Here is a 17,748-nt window from a genome sequence, read left to right as displayed (position 1 = left end):
AATACCACACCTTCTTGGGTTCAAATAACAGAGGTCTAGGAGAGAGTCAAGTTCTTTCAATACTATTACCATCTACAACCATATCTCATTCCGAATTTAATTCTTCGGGACAAGAATCTCAGAGTTGAGCTTTCCTAAGGAGCACTTCAAAGAGCTTTCAAGTAAGCACTTTATAATTAATGTATATATTAATAATAAGCACTGCTCCTATTTAAAAGCGAATATTTTGATTTTGAATATAGTAGTTCGCTTTTCATTCCAATTTCCATTGACCAACTGGCAATTTCCATTCACCATTGGATTGACTGCAAATTTAAAGTTGGATGGCTTGACCTTATTTATCATCTCAAAAAAGAAAAAGAAAAAGAAAAAAGAGTTCAATATTCATTGTTGAATTGCTAACTTTATATTTTCGTAATTTAATTGTCATACATCAGATTTCCTTTGCCAGCACGCAGTCGCTTCCCTTTACAATTAGTTAATTAATTCCACCGAGCAAGCTGAGCAAAGCACATTATAGTTCATGGTATAAATTTTGAAATAAAATTCTAAAATATGGAAACATATATATATATATATATAGTCATATGCTTCAGAACTGAAACTAGGCAGCGTCAATGAATCCCTTTCAACCGTTTGCCTGACTCATATTATATACGATAAGGTGGGTATGAGTAAGATTGTATTCGTTAACTAAATGGGTATTGTAGATTTTCTAAATGGGTATTGTTATAAGTAAGAAAAAAATTTGTTAGCTTATCAAAAAAGGATATGAGTAAGTGCTATTTCGTATCCATTACTCTATAAGGTAATTGACAAATATTAAATTATATATGATATTTTTTATTTATACATATAAGTAACTATATAATTTTTTATTATTTTGATTAGATTAATTTATACAACAGAATTTATATTGTTTCTTAATTACTAACTTATAACAAAATTGAATTATATAGCAATTTATATCGTTATATTTGATTAATAATTTTTAATTTTTAATCTAATGGAATAAAAAGTTATAATTTTTATATTTTATGATATTACATACATCAAGTGTTTAATATATTTATTTATTTGTTATATTTTAGGTTAAATGATATAAATTATTATTTTATTTGATAATTATCTGTTATCTTAATGGGTAAGGATATATATATGGGGTATGAATAAAGGCCAAAATTTAACGGATAATGATAGAATGTGAATATGAAAATAACTCCATCCGCCCTGTACTGTATCCATTGCCTAACCGAAACCTCTCTTCTTTGTGAAAAAAGGTAGCACAATGCCAATTATACAAGAGAGCTTGAAAAGGCTATGGAATACTGACGAAATAAGAATCCTGGTGCTGGTAAGCCTATGCTTGCAATATGGCCTGGTCTTCTTGTCTCCCTGGAGAAAACGCACTAACCAAAAGCTCCTAATCCTTGTTCTCTGGTTCTTTTACCTGTTTGCTGATTCCGTTGCCGTCTTGGCACTCGGCAACATTCTCAGGAGGCAAAACGTAGGCCTGATGGCCTTTTGGGCTCCTTTCCTCCTCCTCCACCTTGGTGGGCCTGACACCATCACTTCATATTCAATCGAGGATAACGAGCTCTGGTGGAGACATTTCCTCGGATTGGCCGTACAGGTTGTTGTAGCATTTATGGTATTGCTTAAGTTGGTGGCAATTCCCATGCTGCGAGTCGCAGCTTTTTTTGTTTTCATTGCTGGATTAATCAAGTACTCAGAGAGAACTTGGGCTCTCCGTTCTTCCCTCCTGGGTCAATTGCAAACGTCATATGATGTGCAAAATGAAGTGCAATTGCCTTCCAACACTGTTTCCCCAGGTAATATTTATGAAACAGTCCAGATAACTATGGCCTATGAATTATATAAGATATTCAATCCTTTTGTGGTAGACCACAGGCTCAGCCAAGGTCACTATGAGGAAAGCAAAACCTATTTTCAGAACTGTGGTCATTTGAAGGCATTTAAAATGGTGGAAATAGAGCTTTCCTTCCTATACGATATGCTTCACACCAAGGCTGTTCTTTTCAATGGTCTGAATGGTTGCATCTGGCGATTTATCTCTCTTGGGATGATTGCCTCTTCTTTCATACTCTTTCTTAAGAGTGAGACAAGAGGTTATGAAAAAACAGACATCATAATATCTTTTATTTTATTTGGTTCTGCTCTTTTCATGGAATTGATTTTCCTTATTCTAATCATAACCTCTGATTGGATGATAATCGCACTTAAAGAAAATAATCACTGTTTAATAAAGAATCTGGCAGTTAATATTGCCAAAGTTTTGCCGTGTTTTTTCACCAAGGGCAAGCCCCGGTGGTCAAACTCAATGGGGCAATACAGCTTGTTGAGCTTTTCCCTGAGAGATAAAAAAACCATATTTAGATGGATTTTGGATGTTGTTAAGGTGGAGGAGTTATGGGATAACTTTATTTACATTCGCTCTGTTCGTGTGCCCTGCGAGCTAAAAAAGCTTTTATTTGAAGAGCTTAAGACCAAGACGACTGGTTTAGAACTCTTCAAGTCAGAGTTTAAAGAGTTAAGAGATTTGAAATTAGAGAAAGTATTGGAACAGGAGGAATTTCTCGGGGGATTAAACCTCCAAAGAATGGGATTTGATGAGATGATTCTATTGTGGCACATTGCCACGGATCTTTGCTTCCACAGTCATGGTGCTATGGATGAAAACCCTGAGACCGTTGGTAGTAGGAATGACAACAACAGTCACTCAAATCGTGAAATTAGTTTGAAGATGTCAAACTACATGATGTACCTTCTAATCATGCAATCATCCATGATGCCGGTTGGGAGGGAGGCAATAAGAAAATCTCAAGACATAGCCAAATATATCTTTGATGAAGAAGTGGGAAATTTGCTTACAAAAGAATTGGCAAGGGAAGCAGAAGCACTCATTCGAAATGTGCTTTCAAGTTGCTGGGCGAGAGCAGACCACTTTGGGCTGTTGTGGAATGCATGCAACCTTGCAAAGGAGCTAAATGAGCTGGCAGAGAACAAGAGGTGGCGCATTCTCAGTAGAGTTTGGGTGGAGATGCTGTGCCATGTGGCTATTAATTGCAAGACATACTACCATTCCAAGCAATTGAGCCAGGGAGGAGAACTCCTCACGCACGTGATGCTACTGATGGTTCACATGGGCATTCCACAAAAGACCCCTTCGGAGATGGACTTAAATGGGAATAACGTTCCCCTCTATAATTGATACCAGTAGTAGATAATTATCAATTGCTTAAGTTCATAAAGTTAGTTCAACTTAATTAAGCTGTAAAATTCTTGGAGTTCATGATCTTCATTACAGCTTAATTAGCCTTCTCTGTTGTTCTTTATTTTTATTTTTTCAAGTTCATTTTTGTGTGTTCTGTTAAGTTATTTCTTCTTAGTTTTTGTGGGATGTTTTATTTACTACTGGATTGCTTGTGTGCTTTTGTACCATAAATATACCAACTTAAATATTTTAGACAGAATAAGATGAAGAGAGTGTTTGTCTGCTTAATAATTATTTTGATTTTTTAGACTGTTGATCCATCCTTAACCTGACTATTCCATCCTTGGATTGTAGATCCATCCTTAAATGATCATGCTCCAGCAAAAAATCCTGACTATTCATAATTCGACATATAAAATGACAAATATGGTCGAAAATAAGGAATTTCATTTCACATATTAAGAGTTCCCCAAGATACATTATCAGATCAAAACCAAATTCAAAATTTTCTCCAAGCAGAAAATACCAGACCAACTTCAGTTTCCAAACATACATAAAAGTACAGAATCATTTGTACTTGTAATTTTTCCCTCTCAAGACTTGAAATGAGATGAATAAAAGGTGAGAAAATTTTCCAAAATTTTTATTAATATCCAAAATTAATAATTAATTTTAAAAACTACCCCTCTCTGCGCTAGTTTGAAACCGGTCAAAACTGACAAAAAGATCACCATATTTTATCACCGGTTTCTAAAGATTTTTTTTTTAGAAAACAGAAAATTTTATAATTTATTTATTTTTTTGTATTGAAATATTAAAAAATTTTAATATATTTCTTTGAAAATAGATGAAATACTATATAATTTGATTTATTAGAAAGACTGCGACAAATAACTCGGATAAACATTTTTTAGGCCAAGTTTTTCACGACCGTAAGAAAAATTAATATTCTTTGTGTGTTATTGGAAAAAAAAATAAAAATGCTTGCATTCCGGCCATTTTTATTAATATCCTTAAAATAAAATTTAATTTTAAAAATACCCCCACGTTGAATTTTTTTTTTAAAAATGCCCCAACCGCTCGGTAGGCGGGCGGTCCAAAAATGAAGCAAACCGCTCCAATCCTGGGCGGGCCGAGCCTCAAGCGAAGCGCCCCAATCCTGGGCGGGCCAAGCTCCAAGCAAACCGCCCAAATTTCCAGCGGTCCATTAATTATAAAATATTGAAATATTGCCGTGAACACCAAATATTAATTCAAATTCAAATATGAATTGCTTGCTAGCCCGTGAACACCCTGAATATAATATTAAATTCCTAAATTCCTACCCGTGAACACCCTGAACCAAATCCCTAACCCTGTCTCTTCCTCCTCACTCTCCACTCTCTCTGTCTCTTCTTCCTCCATGCGCCGCACCAAAAAAAAAAGAGAAACAGACAGATAGCCTCGCCGCAGCAGTAGAAGAAAAGGAAAAAAAAAATAAGAAGCTCAACTCTGCTAGCTTCTTCGCTCTCTCTCTCTACTTTGCCGGTGCTTCACCATTAAATTCATCACTCTTCTTTCTTTCTCGGGTGAGTTTTTAATTCGAATGGATTGAATGTTAAGTTGTGTAATTGTTGAATTCGATCGGAATCGAATCGATTAAATACGATTCGAAATGATTCGAATCGATTCGAATGTCAAATCGATTCGATAGATTCGAATCGAATCGTTTGAATGTTATTGAATGTGATTAAATGTGATTGTGATTTTGGTTGTGATTGCGGTTATGATTGTGATCAAATTAGTAATTGTTATTCAAAAAATGTTAGGGTTTTTGAAAAAATAAATGTTAGGATTGTAATTGTTTAGAAAAAAATTCATGTGATTGTTAGAATTGTGTATTGTTAGAATTGTGATTGTTAGAATTGTGATTGTTAGAATTGTGATTGTTAGAATTGTGATTGTTAGAATTATGTATTGTGATTGTTAGATAAAAATTTATGTGATAAAAATTCATGTTATAATTGTGATTGTTAGATAAAAGTTCATGTGATAAAAATTTATGTTATGATTGTGATTGTTAGAACTGTGTATTGTAATGTTTTTTGGTAAATAGTTATTATTTTAATTCGATTAAAATTTATGTGTTAGAGTTATTTAGTTAGGATATAATTTTATATTGTCAAATTAGTAATTGTAATGGTAAGTGTTAATTTAATTGTATCATGTATTTTTGTTGTAATAATAAAAATATGTGTGTTATTAGTTATGAATGTTTGCATGCATGTTATAGCATGTTATAAAATATTGTAAAATATTTGCATGCATCTTAAATTATTTTCTATATGAATAATGTTTGCATGCATCTTATAGTTTATGGGTATAAAAAATTATGGTTATAGTTTATGGTTAAAAAAATTAGAGTTAGGGTTTATTGTCGAATTTAGGGTTAGAGTTTATGGTCGATTTTATGGCCCATATTCTATAATTAATATAAAAATATTATATAATTATAGTTATTATTAATATATTAATTTTATATAATTAATATCTTATTAAATATATATAACTATATAATTAATATGTTATATTGTTAATATATTAAATAATTAATATAATACTAATTATTGTAGTTATATTATAATATATAGTTATATAGTTATATAATTATTAAGTTATATTATATGTCCCTAATTGTTAAAATAAGCTATCATATCAATGTAAACTGTAGTTTTTTAATTGTCCATAATTGTTTTAGAAAAAATATCATATGTTTTAATTGTTCATAATTGTCTGTAAATGTAGTATGCCCAGAGAACGCAGACGATGGAGAGACCCTCCGGCTGCTGTGGATCCTCCACCGGATGCTGTGGATCCACCACCGGATGATGTGGATCCCCATCCGGATGTTGTGGATCCGATTGGAGTGGGTCCGTACTCGGTGGATCCGACTGGAGAGGGCTCGTCATATGAGGAAATGGGTACAATAATCTAATTACAAAATAATTAAAAAAAACTGCTACTTTTGCTACAGTAATTGTAATAGTTAAAGTAATGTACATTAGCAACAGTTACCGTAATAACTAATTTAGTAATACAACAATTACAGTTACAGTAAATGAAACAGAAAATAATTAAAAAAAAATACCTGTTACAGTAAAATTCGTCTTCAATCGTCAAATAAATCGCCTTCAATTGCTAAATGAATTGGCTTCTCTCAAATAGTAAAATGACAGGCTTACACTGAATGGTAATATTATAATATAAATGACAGGCTTACACTGAATTGGCTTCTCTCAAATAGTAAAATGACAGGCTAAATGAATTGGCTTCTCTCAAATTAATTTAATCTTATTAAAAAAATATTGATTGGTAATATTATAATATAAACGGACCGCCCAGCGGTTTCGTTTTTGTTTTTAATGTGTCACGGTTGTTTAATATTATAATACTAAATATTATAATACCAAATCTTCGGCCCTTAACCCTTAATTCTATAAATACTGAATATTATAATACCAAATCTTGATAATACTGAATATTATAATTCCAAATCTCTGAATATTATAATATAATATTACCAAATAAATACTGAACAGATTGAATATTATAATATATATGGACCTCCTGCCTAATAGGCGGTTTGGTATTGTTGTGGAATCTCTGAATATTATAATATAATATTACCAAATAGAATATTATAATATATATGGACCGCCCGCCTAATAGGCGGTTTGGTATTGTTGTGGACCGCCTGGCTTGCAGGCGGTTTGGTATTGTTGTGGGCCGCCTGGCTTGCAGGCGGTTTGGTATTGTTGTGGGCCGCCCGTCGTATAGGCGCTCTGCACGAATTTTGGCCCGCCCCTCTCCCAAGCGGTTGGGGCATCAATAAAAAAAAATTAAATCGAGGGCATTCTTAAAATTTTCTATTTTTTTTTTGGTATTAATAAAAATGGCCGCTTGCATTCAAAGTTATTGATCACTGTTCAAAAATTACTTCTAAATAAATACATAAAATATTGTGATCCTTTTTATTTTTGAAAAAAAACACCTTAAGGCATTTAATGATTATTATTCAAAAATAATTCTCAAAATAGATACAACTTTTTAGGAATTAAATGTACTAGAAGGATCACAATATTTTTTATATTACTTATAAGTAATTTTTGAACCGCGATCAATAACACAAATTCAATGCATATTTTTTTTTCCAATAACACACAAAGAAATATATTAATTTTTCTTACAGCCCCAAAAAATCTGGCCTAAAAATGTTGTTCTGGATTATTTATCGCAGTCTTTCTAATAAATCAAATTATATAGTATTCCATATATTTTCATAGAAATCTGTTAAATATTTCTAATTTTTCAATACAATAAATAAATAAATAAATTATAAAATATTATATTTTGTAAAAAGAAAAAAAGAAAAAAAAATCTTTAGAAACGGGTGATAAAAATCACCGGTGATAAAATCCGGTGATTTTTTTTGCCGGTTTTGACTAGTTTTAAACTGGCAACTTTATTGCCGGAAAGTTAGCTAGAAACCAGGAAAATAAATATCGGTTTGGGTAGATTTCAAATTCCAGCTCAAAGAGGGTACTTTTTGAAATTAATTATTAATTTTGGATATTAATAAAAAATTCGGAAAAAAAATTAATATGAATTACCACCGTTAAAATATGAATTACAAATCACTCAGTGTGATATTACGATGCAGCTTAATTATGAGATAAATTGTGTTCTTCGTGATGGAGCTCTATACTAATGTATACTTACTAAAAAGTATAATTTGTGCATATTTAAAACAAGTATGGCATTTTTATATATTTTGGGATTAAATTAAAAAAAAGTGCGCATCTATCTAGCTACCAAGTCATGCTCTACATGTGAAGATAAATTAAACTTAGAGAGTAGAAAAAGAAAATATCTCTGAAATAGGTAGCATAATATAATAACACGAAAACAAATCCTAATAAAAAAGGAAGTGCTATAAAACCCAATAACGAAATATATATATCGGTCAATCATACCGATTAGCGAGGTTCATTATTGCTTTTTCAAACAAGAGGGGATTGCATAACAGTGATGAACAAGGGGTCCAGGTAAGTACATTGGGCTTTCAATTTAAAATTGGCAAAATAAAGCCCTAAGTGTGATGTGCTCATCAAGAGAGTTTGGTGAGCACAACTCCAAAAGTTCATCGAATCGACTTCATACGTCGAATCCAAACCGTTGAAATCCATGTACTTCATGAGTAATGCATGTATATGCAAAATTTTGAAAACTTCGAGTTTATTTGCTACACGGTCAAGCGGTCAAAGAAATGAACATTATTTATAAGTTAATTTATAAGTTGTTTTATATATTCAATTTTTATTATTTCTTTGACCACTTGACCTTGTAACAAATAAACTCAAAACTTTCAAAATTTTGCATGTATATGCATCACTCATGAAGTATATGGATTTCAACGATTTGAATTCGGCGTGTGACGTCGATCCGATATACTTTTAGAGTTGTGCTTACCAAACTCTCTTGATGAGCACATCACACTCTAGTTTTACTCAATAAACTTAGTCTTCTGCATGTCCTATCTTTACACATTAAGTATAAATTGCCTTGCTTCTTCCAAGGTTTTAAAAAAAAAAAAAATATATTAATTAGCCTAAAATCAATACCTAAATATATGTATTACTTGAAGCAAGTGGGGGTGGTCCGATTAACATCAGACCAATCCGGTTAGAGCCGTCCAATTTGCATCAAAATCCGTGCTGATCAAGTGCGCACAACTTGATCCGGATGGACGGCTCTGACTGGGCATCGGCCCACCTCCACTCAAGGCTGCATATGATTTTGCAAGCGGTGATCTGCTCACTCTTCTAAAAAATTAAGGTATTCTTTATATTTGGTTTCTATTATTACTATTGCTCATGCTTTAGTTTTACATGGTTCTATGGATTAATGTCAATTTGTATATTTGTTTATATATTTGTATTTATTGGAACAAAAGTATGATGTCAGATTCTCATTAGGAAGTTAAAGTCCTTGAAGCGCTACTTACTGCTCGATCAGGGGCACACCTCTATACACAGTTTCTCTTTTTGGAAAGTCCATTGTGGCCCCTGTACCTTTTCTTCTGTTTATTTTGGTCCATTAGTTACTTTTTTTTTCAATCAAGACCCTGAACTATTTCCTTTTTCTTGTATTTGTGTGGTCTTTCTAAATTTTGTCAAACCGATGAGCTATAGAATATAAAAGTAGGCATATTAAAAAAAAGGAGGCGTCTAATTGTCCACAGCCTTTTGTCCACCATTTGTCCACAGCTTTGACTTGCGCGAATACTGTAAAATTACTTCTACATGCTGTATAATTATACAATATATCACATAAAATATATCACTTAATCACAAAACATCCAGCAACTATTTGAAGTGGTCCCATGATAGTTAGAAAAAGATTGCAACTTGCACAACAGGACAAAATAAATGTACTTTCAAACTGTACTTTCGGAAATTACAGTTATAGGAAGTTATTGGCAGTTAGAGTTAGTTATTAGCGGTTATTAGCACTGGGTTGAATCTTGTATACTGTAAAATTGAATATTGTATACTGTAAAATTGAATCTTGTATACTGTAAAATTGAATCTTGTATACTGTAAAATTGAATCTTCTACACAGTAAAATTTACAATTGAATCTTGTATACTGTAAAATTGAATCAGCAGAACTGTAAAATTGAATCTTGTATACAGTATAATTTTCAATTGAATATTGTTCGGATGAGTAAGAAGCCTTTCTATCATCTTTTTCTTCCAGATTTTCACAAGATGAATACTGTAAAATTACAATATGAATACTGTAAAATTACAAGATAAATACTGTAAAATTAACAAATCAATACTCCATATCGCCTTTCTATCATCTCTTTTCTCCAGATTTTCACAAGATGAATACTATAAAATGATAAGATGAATACTGTAAAATTAACGGGGCAATACTATAAAATTAACAGATCAATACTCCATATCGCCTCTCTATCATCTCTTTCTTCCAGATTTCCACAAGATGAATACTGTAAAATGACAAGATGAATACTGTAAAATTAACAAGGAAATACTGTAAAAAAAAATAGTACATGTTCTTGCATTTGGAAACAGCCATTTCACTGCTTGATGCATGATTCAAATACAAAACTATATTCAATATATAGTAATCTAACATAAATTCAGCAAACTATATATATTTTTTCAATCTAAATGCATTATTTTTACTGTTGACCTGAAGAACAAATCCCCTCACGTTGTCACCAACTACTAGACTCCAAAATTTTCCTTTTATCAACAGGAGATACTACAATTTTTCACACCTTCCACAGGATTAGCGGATTAGCGGAGACCAGTCGCTCACCTTCCACAGGATTAGCGGATTAACGAGAACGCAAGTAATATCTCTCACCTTCCACAGGATTAGCGGAGACCAGTCGCTCCTTTTTCGCTGCGCGCCTGGAATCGATTCTCCAGATTCGATTCGAGTTTTTAATAATTTTGTTACACACAAAGGTACAGGTGTAGATTAGAAGAGAACAAAACGAAAAGATAGAGAGTTCATTGGATTTGATTTCTCTTATTATCAGATCAAAAGATAAATTTTGATGAACGAAAGAAAAGAGATGTAGATTTATCGGAGCAGAGAATTTGATGAAAGAGGAGATTGATCGGAAAAATTGAGAAGAGAAAAAAGAACGGAGAAAGAAAGAGATCGGAAAGTTATTAAATAAGGTAGTTTGAAAGCGTCGTTGGAAGTCTGTTGGTGAATAGTGCTGTGGACAAATAGTGGACAAAACCTAGTGGACAGAAACAGAGGCGGAGCCAGCTGTTTACAGGGGTGGGCAGTTGCCTACCCCTGGAAATTGAATTTTTTTTTATCGGGTATACTATTCTCAGCCTCTGCCTACCTCTAAATTATTTGGTGCCCCCCTCTGGACTCTGCAGCCCACAAAGCAGCCCAATTTTCTTTGATACTTTAAATTGCAATCAAGTGCAAGCAAGAAGCAGCCCAATTAATTCCCTACTTCCCTGGCGTGGCCCGTTCAAAGAAAGAATCAGAGGTGAGATATTTAGGGATTAGGGTCCCTGTTCAATAGAATTAGAAGTAGAGGCGAGGCCCGCCCATTCAACCCTTCGCTGATTCAAAAGAAAGAAGCAGAGCTGCAGCGGCGATTCAAAGCAAAGGGTTCACGGAGGCGATTCAAAGCGAAGCACAGAGGCAAGAGTGAAGAAGAGGCGATTCAATCATGCTCGCTGATTCACGGAGGCAGACCCTGTTCTAGTGACAGATTGACGATTTGAACTCTAACTCTATTTAATTTCTGTTTATAAATTGATAAAATCAGTAGCGACTAGCGAGTTAGATAAAATTGAGTAGAAATATGTTTTCATTCTACTCAAATTGGATAAAATTGAGTAGAAATTTCTTTTTATACCCAAATTGAGTAGAAATTTCTGTTTATACCCAAATTTTAGAAATTTCTGTTTATACCCAAATTTTAGAAATTTCTATTTATACCCAAATTTTAGAAATTGAGTAGAAATTTCTGTTTCATTCTACTCAAATTGCATAATTTATACCCTAAATTTCTGTTTATACCCAAATTTTAGAAATTGAGTAGAAATTGTTGTTTCATTCTACTCAAATTACATAATTTATACTCTAAATTTCTGTTTATTAGATCAATACATGAATTCTGGAATTGTTGAATCTTTTTGAAATTTTCATATTTCTTGGTGAATTGTTGGACTTATCAGATCATTGTATAAATCGTTGAATTTGTTGAAAATTTTGTATCTATTGTTGAATTATTCTGCCCACCCCTGACTCAAATCCTGGCTACGCCACTGGACAGAAACCTTTTCTCTAAAAAAAAAATCATCATAACAAACAAGCAAAATTACTAGATCGAACCATGCACAGTTTAGAATGAAAAAAAATGAAGTCCGCTCACTACCTATATAAACCCTTTATAGATAATGTATATATGAAAAGTAGATAGGGTAGATCTTTTACCATAAACGAATGTCATGCATGTACTAAACAACTGTACTTGGATATAAAATAGGATTCACATTGCATAAAATTTGATAGGTGACCAATACATATGGCCAATAAACATATGAGCTTTTGTTTTAGGTTTGAAACATCTTTTAACTTTTTCTAATCTCAATAAACTGACTCTTATTTAGTTATATAAAAAATTGAATTTTTATTTAATGCAGTCTATATTGTTATTCTTTTTATAATGTTGTTTACTTCTTTATTTATATATTCTATAATCTGACTCTCAATAATCTGCGAATGACCACTGCTGCGTCTGACTCATGCCAGCTTTTATTTTATATTCTATAAATTGGGTTCAATGTGTGCAAGGCTGCTATTTTATATTCTATAAATTGGATTCCTGAAAGATCACATCATAAAGCAAACGGGTCAATTTCATGTGTTGTATTATCAATTCAACTTGATGTAGTAGAAATGAGACTTGCGTGAAATATTTGTGCAATTTGATGTGTTCTGCTAAATATTAAAATGTGAAGAATATATTAATGTACTATTAATTATTATTTTTTTCAAAGCTTCTTATTTAATTCAAAAATAATATCAATATTTGTCAAGTTGATCTATTATTAATGCATCTAGATTTTACAATTTTTAATAAACCGAGTTCCGCCTTTTAATTTACGCTTCTATTTACATTTTCATTTTTTTATAGTACTGTTTCTTTATAGTATTGTGAAAAATAAAACAAATGAATAACTCTGTAAGTATAAATATATGAAAAGGCAAAAAAAACATGATATAGCATACACAAATTGTGTTATTTGCACAATATTTGAATGAACCACATAAATTAATTTTAAAATTATTATTTAACTCATTTAATTCAATTTTTTTTGTGAGCTATATATACACGTATAAAGATTTGGTTTGCGACATTATTATCGAACTCAAAAATTTTCCTTCTCGTTTGGATTTAAAGGCAAAATATATTGAAATAATTTGGATTTTAGAGGAAATCAAATGTATTTAAATAAAATCCTACTTACCAAAAAAGGTGAAATATCACATGTAACGTATATGTTTATCATGTATATCGGGAATTGAATTACTCAATGGATTTATTAGCACATAGTAAAATGTGAAAAAATTTGCAAAACAACCCCTGTTAAGAATATTATCACAGTTGTGGAAGATTATATCTTTATATGAAGAGTAGTAAATAAGAAATTTTTTGTAACATAATTATTAATTGTATTATATTTCAATTTTTGCTTGCACTTTGCACCTGCTTTTATATTTTGAATTTGATCTAAGGATGACACGTGTGAAATTTGTAGTCGCAAATGGTGCTTATTTTTTGTATTAACTTTTGTATTTGGTTTGTATAAGTTGCACCCCCAAAATATCGTTTGTAACTAGTCGGACTAATTTAAAATCTAACAAAAGAATATATTTTCTAATAATAATAAAATGTGAATATATTATCATACGTATATTTTGGAATATATACACTAGATGATACTGTGAAATTAATTTAAGACCAGTAACAAAAACAAAAGGTCATGCAATCAATGACCAAATGTTTTAAAAACGAAAACCAGGGGATTCCGAGTACAGAGATAATATGTTTTTAACTAGATATCATTACCTATATTGCCCCTACCTTTATTTTAGTATGAATATTATGTTGAGCGGTTCGGATCAACAATTTAGATTTAAAAATATAAAAATAAAGCATAAGGTAAGAAAAATATGAAGTATTGGAACCCTCCTCATATATATATATATAGAGGAGGGTTCAAATGCACCCAAATTTTTGCGGCCATTTTTATTAATACCCAAAAAAAAAACATTTTTACAATAATAACCTGACATTTTTTTTTTTTAAAATCTGACCAGACCGCCGGTAATTGGGGCGGTCCAATTCCATACCAGACCGCCAGGACCCTGGGCGGTCCAGTAGGGACCAGACCGCCTGGATCCCTGGCGGTCCGGTAGCCCCTCTATACCCGACCCGTTAGCCCCCCCTTCTTCCCTTCTCTGTTTACCGAACCAGAACGAAAAAAAAAAAAAAAAAGCACAGCGCCGCGCCACCCACCCCGCCCAGCTCCGCCACGCCCGCCGCTCGGCTCCGCCAGGTGCACTCTCTCTCTCTGCTGCCCCTCTCTCTCTCTTCTGCCTCTCTCTCTCCCTCTCTCTCTCTTTCTGCCTCACTCTCCCTCTCTCTCTCTCTAACCAATTTTGAATATTTTTGCCCCTCTCTCTCTCGTAGGGGTGTCTTTGTGGTACATTGATCGTGATTTGGTGCTTTTGGGAAGGTTTGGAGGCGAAGCGAAGGATCTCGAAACCGATCGCAACCCGCTGACTCGTTGTGTGTTCAAGCTATCTCAGGTAATTATCTAAATCAAAACTCGTTATGAATTGGTTGTTCCGAATTGCTTGTGACCTTCCCGGGTTGTTGATTTTCCCGGAAGGCGACCCGATTAGGGTTTAGGGTTTGGGTTAATTGGTTAAATTTGTAAATGAATTGTGTTAATTGGTTGGTTTTGTAAATTAATCGGTTGAATCTGTAAATTAATTGGTTTAGTTCGTAAGATTGTTGTTGGTTGAATTTGTATGGAATTGGGGCCATGACTTTGTTGTTGGGCTATATTTGAATAAAATTAGTTGGATATCGGCTTTAGAATTGTAAAATTGTGGTCGAATTTGTCGAATTGGTTAAATTTTGGGTTATTAATAAAAATTTATGGTTAGGGTTTACGGATAAAAACTCAAATTGATAGTTTCGGGTTTTAAGAACAAAATTGATAATTTTTAAGAATTGATTAGGAATTATAAGTCATAACTCTGTTAAATTGTATGTTTATGGAAGCTTCTCCTTTAATAACTATTTATGTATCTATTATTCTATTTATGCACTTGTAATTGGTTATACTTGTAATTTTAAGCCTTATATATCTGATATGAGGACCCTACTATTTGTAGCTTGGATTGACCACTTAAATACAAATATTAATATATTATATCATTTAATATAATGGTTCCGAATATTCTTAGGAAAATCATAATTTTTTTTTATATTATGCAACATTGTTGTTTGAATTTAGAAATTTAAAAATTGTAAGTATGTTATTTAGTTAATTATTTTTTAAATATTTCTTTTAATTATTTGTAAAAATTGTAAATATTTCTTTTAATTAATTTTTAAATATTTATTTTAATTATTTTTAAAATATTTCTTTTAATTATTTTTAAAATATTTATGTCAATTATTTTTTAAATATTTTGTAATTATTTTCTAATTAGTCGTTGATTACTGTACAGTTAGTATTTAATTACGCACATAATTAGCCTTCCTAATCAATTGTTGTCACTTGAAACCCTAGTTATAATGGCACCCAAAGTTGGAAAAAATAGAGGAAGAACTGAAACCGAACGCGAAGCAAAAAGAGCACTCATTAATAATTTTTGGACGGCTGAAGCCTACGCGATGCGGAATTTGGAAAGATTGTTTTCACCCAAAAATAATGAAGAATTTCTGAGCACTCTTGATCCATCAATTAGAAAAATGCTGATGGAAGGCTGGGTGGACAGGGTCCCTCCACCTGGATGGGGACAGTGCTGCTTATGTGAGCTGAAGGGAGATATGGTGGATATGTTCTTCTGTTATAAATGTGGCAAAGCTGTTCATCCCAATTGCATGGACCTGCATGCAGATCTGCTGAATGACGCTCGTCTCACTACGTGGGAGTGTCCTGCGTGCGTCCGTCGGGGTGAGGAAAAAAAGGGAGCAAGCTCCTCGTCTCGTAAGGCTTAGACCCCAATTGTATGTTGTTGTAGTATTTTATGTTTTAACTGTAACGGTTTGTATAATTGCTATTTGAACTGGTTGTTGCTGTATTAATTTTATGTTACCTTATTCTATGGACTCGACGGTACTGTATTATTTAGTAATGTATATGGATTTTATGAATTTTAAATTCCTGGTATTTTAGTTGAACATGAGCTGCATTATTTTTGAATATGCTAGAAATAAGTGTATGTGTATGTGTATATTATACATATAGTTCACCAAACAAATAAAAATAAAAATAAAAATCAAAGTTATAAAAATTTACGATATCACTTCGTAAATATATCAAATATTTTATCTTTTGGCATACACATACACATATACATAATATTTTATTTTTTGAACTGTTTAATTTTTTTTTTTAAATGTAGTATGCCTAAATCTAGACGGTGGGGACTACGGCCTACGCCTGGAGCGGGTCCGGGTGGAGCGGGCCCGTCGTCTGATGAGGATGTGGCTGGAGATGGAGCAGGATTTGAGCATCCGACTGGAGCGGGTCAGTCGTCTAAGGCCGAGCCTAGTTATCGCTGCCACGATCCTGACACCTTCAGTCCTCTTCTGTGGATCCATCATGTTAAGCACCGTGTCTCATTGGCATCTCTTGAGGTACGTGATTATTATGCGTAATGTACATATTACTAAAAAAATAACACGATTTGAGTCTCATAAATTTATAATAAATACAGGACGATGGCTTACTTATGGTGAGGCACCGCAGGTCTGAGATTCTGTTTGTTCCCCATCCGCTGATGACCCAATGCCTCTTGCAGCTTGGGTTGTATCAGATTGCCATGATGCCACAGAGTAATATCAATCCGTATCTGATGCACGGTCTAGCGGAGAGATGGCGACCTGAGACGCATACATTTCATCTCCCGCCTGGGGAGATGACAGTCACCCTCGGTGATGTGAGCGCATTGTGGGGATTGCCTATCGATGGCGAGCCCATAGGTGGCGTCTCAGACCATCCAGACCTGCAGAGGATGATACCGGAGTTGTTAGGGTGTCATCCGAATCAGCTACAGAAGAAGTTCAACAAGAAGAAGGGGGAGGAGGAAGAGGCCCGGTCTTCTGCTTACTGTATTTCTCTGAGATCACTCCGGGCTCACTTCTTCCAAAATCAGAATCAGATATTTCCTGAGACAGACGATGTTGAGGCGGTCAGGAGGTACCATTACGCTTTTCAATATTGTTAACATTGTTCATATTCGTAATCTCAATAATTTCAATGTTTTATATTGATTGTTTCATGTTGCAGGTATATTAGGGCTTTTGTGCTGGATCTGTGCGGTGCCGTCATGTTCGTGGACTCTAGCGGTGATTCGGTCCCGATTATGTTTCTCTCATTGCTGAGGGACCTTGATAAGCCTAAGAGGTGGAACTGGGGTGGAGCCGTTCTCGCCCATTTATACAGATCCCTGTGTCACGCTTGTTTGGTAAGTCTGTACTAATTTTGTTGTTACTTTAAAGTTGAAAATTCATACCGAGTTCTTATTTACAGTTAAAATTTCAGGTGAAGAACAAGCAGATTCAAGGGCCACTTCTTCTACTCCAGCATTGGTCGTGGTCACATCTGCCCATATGTCGGCCAGATATACCACATCCACCTCCCCGTTGGAGAGTTC

General features: G+C 33.3%; 1 protein-coding gene across 1 annotated transcript; it reads left to right on the top strand.

Moving 5' to 3' along the window:
* Nucleotides 1-1,265: 1,265 nt before the first annotated feature.
* On the top strand, nt 1,266-3,479 carry LOC144548283 (uncharacterized). The gene has a single exon (XM_078296968.1). It carries the CDS (start codon nt 1,289-1,291, stop codon nt 3,230-3,232), a length of 1,944 nt encoding a protein of 647 aa, XP_078153094.1. The 5' UTR covers nt 1,266-1,288; the 3' UTR covers nt 3,233-3,479.
* Nucleotides 3,480-17,748: the final 14,269 nt, after the last annotated feature.

Source organism: Carex rostrata, chromosome 33 (genome assembly GCF_964058835.1).
Source record: "Carex rostrata chromosome 33, lpCarRost1.2, whole genome shotgun sequence".
Lineage (NCBI taxonomy): Eukaryota > Viridiplantae > Streptophyta > Magnoliopsida > Poales > Cyperaceae > Carex > Carex rostrata.
This window is presented reverse-complemented; position numbering and strand designations above follow the sequence as displayed.

Bases quoted from the DNA above. Each gene is read 5' to 3' on its own strand.
- LOC144548283 (XM_078296968.1), top strand. From the start codon at position 1,289: ATGCCAATTATACAAGAGAGCTTGAAAAGGCTATGGAATACTGACGAA.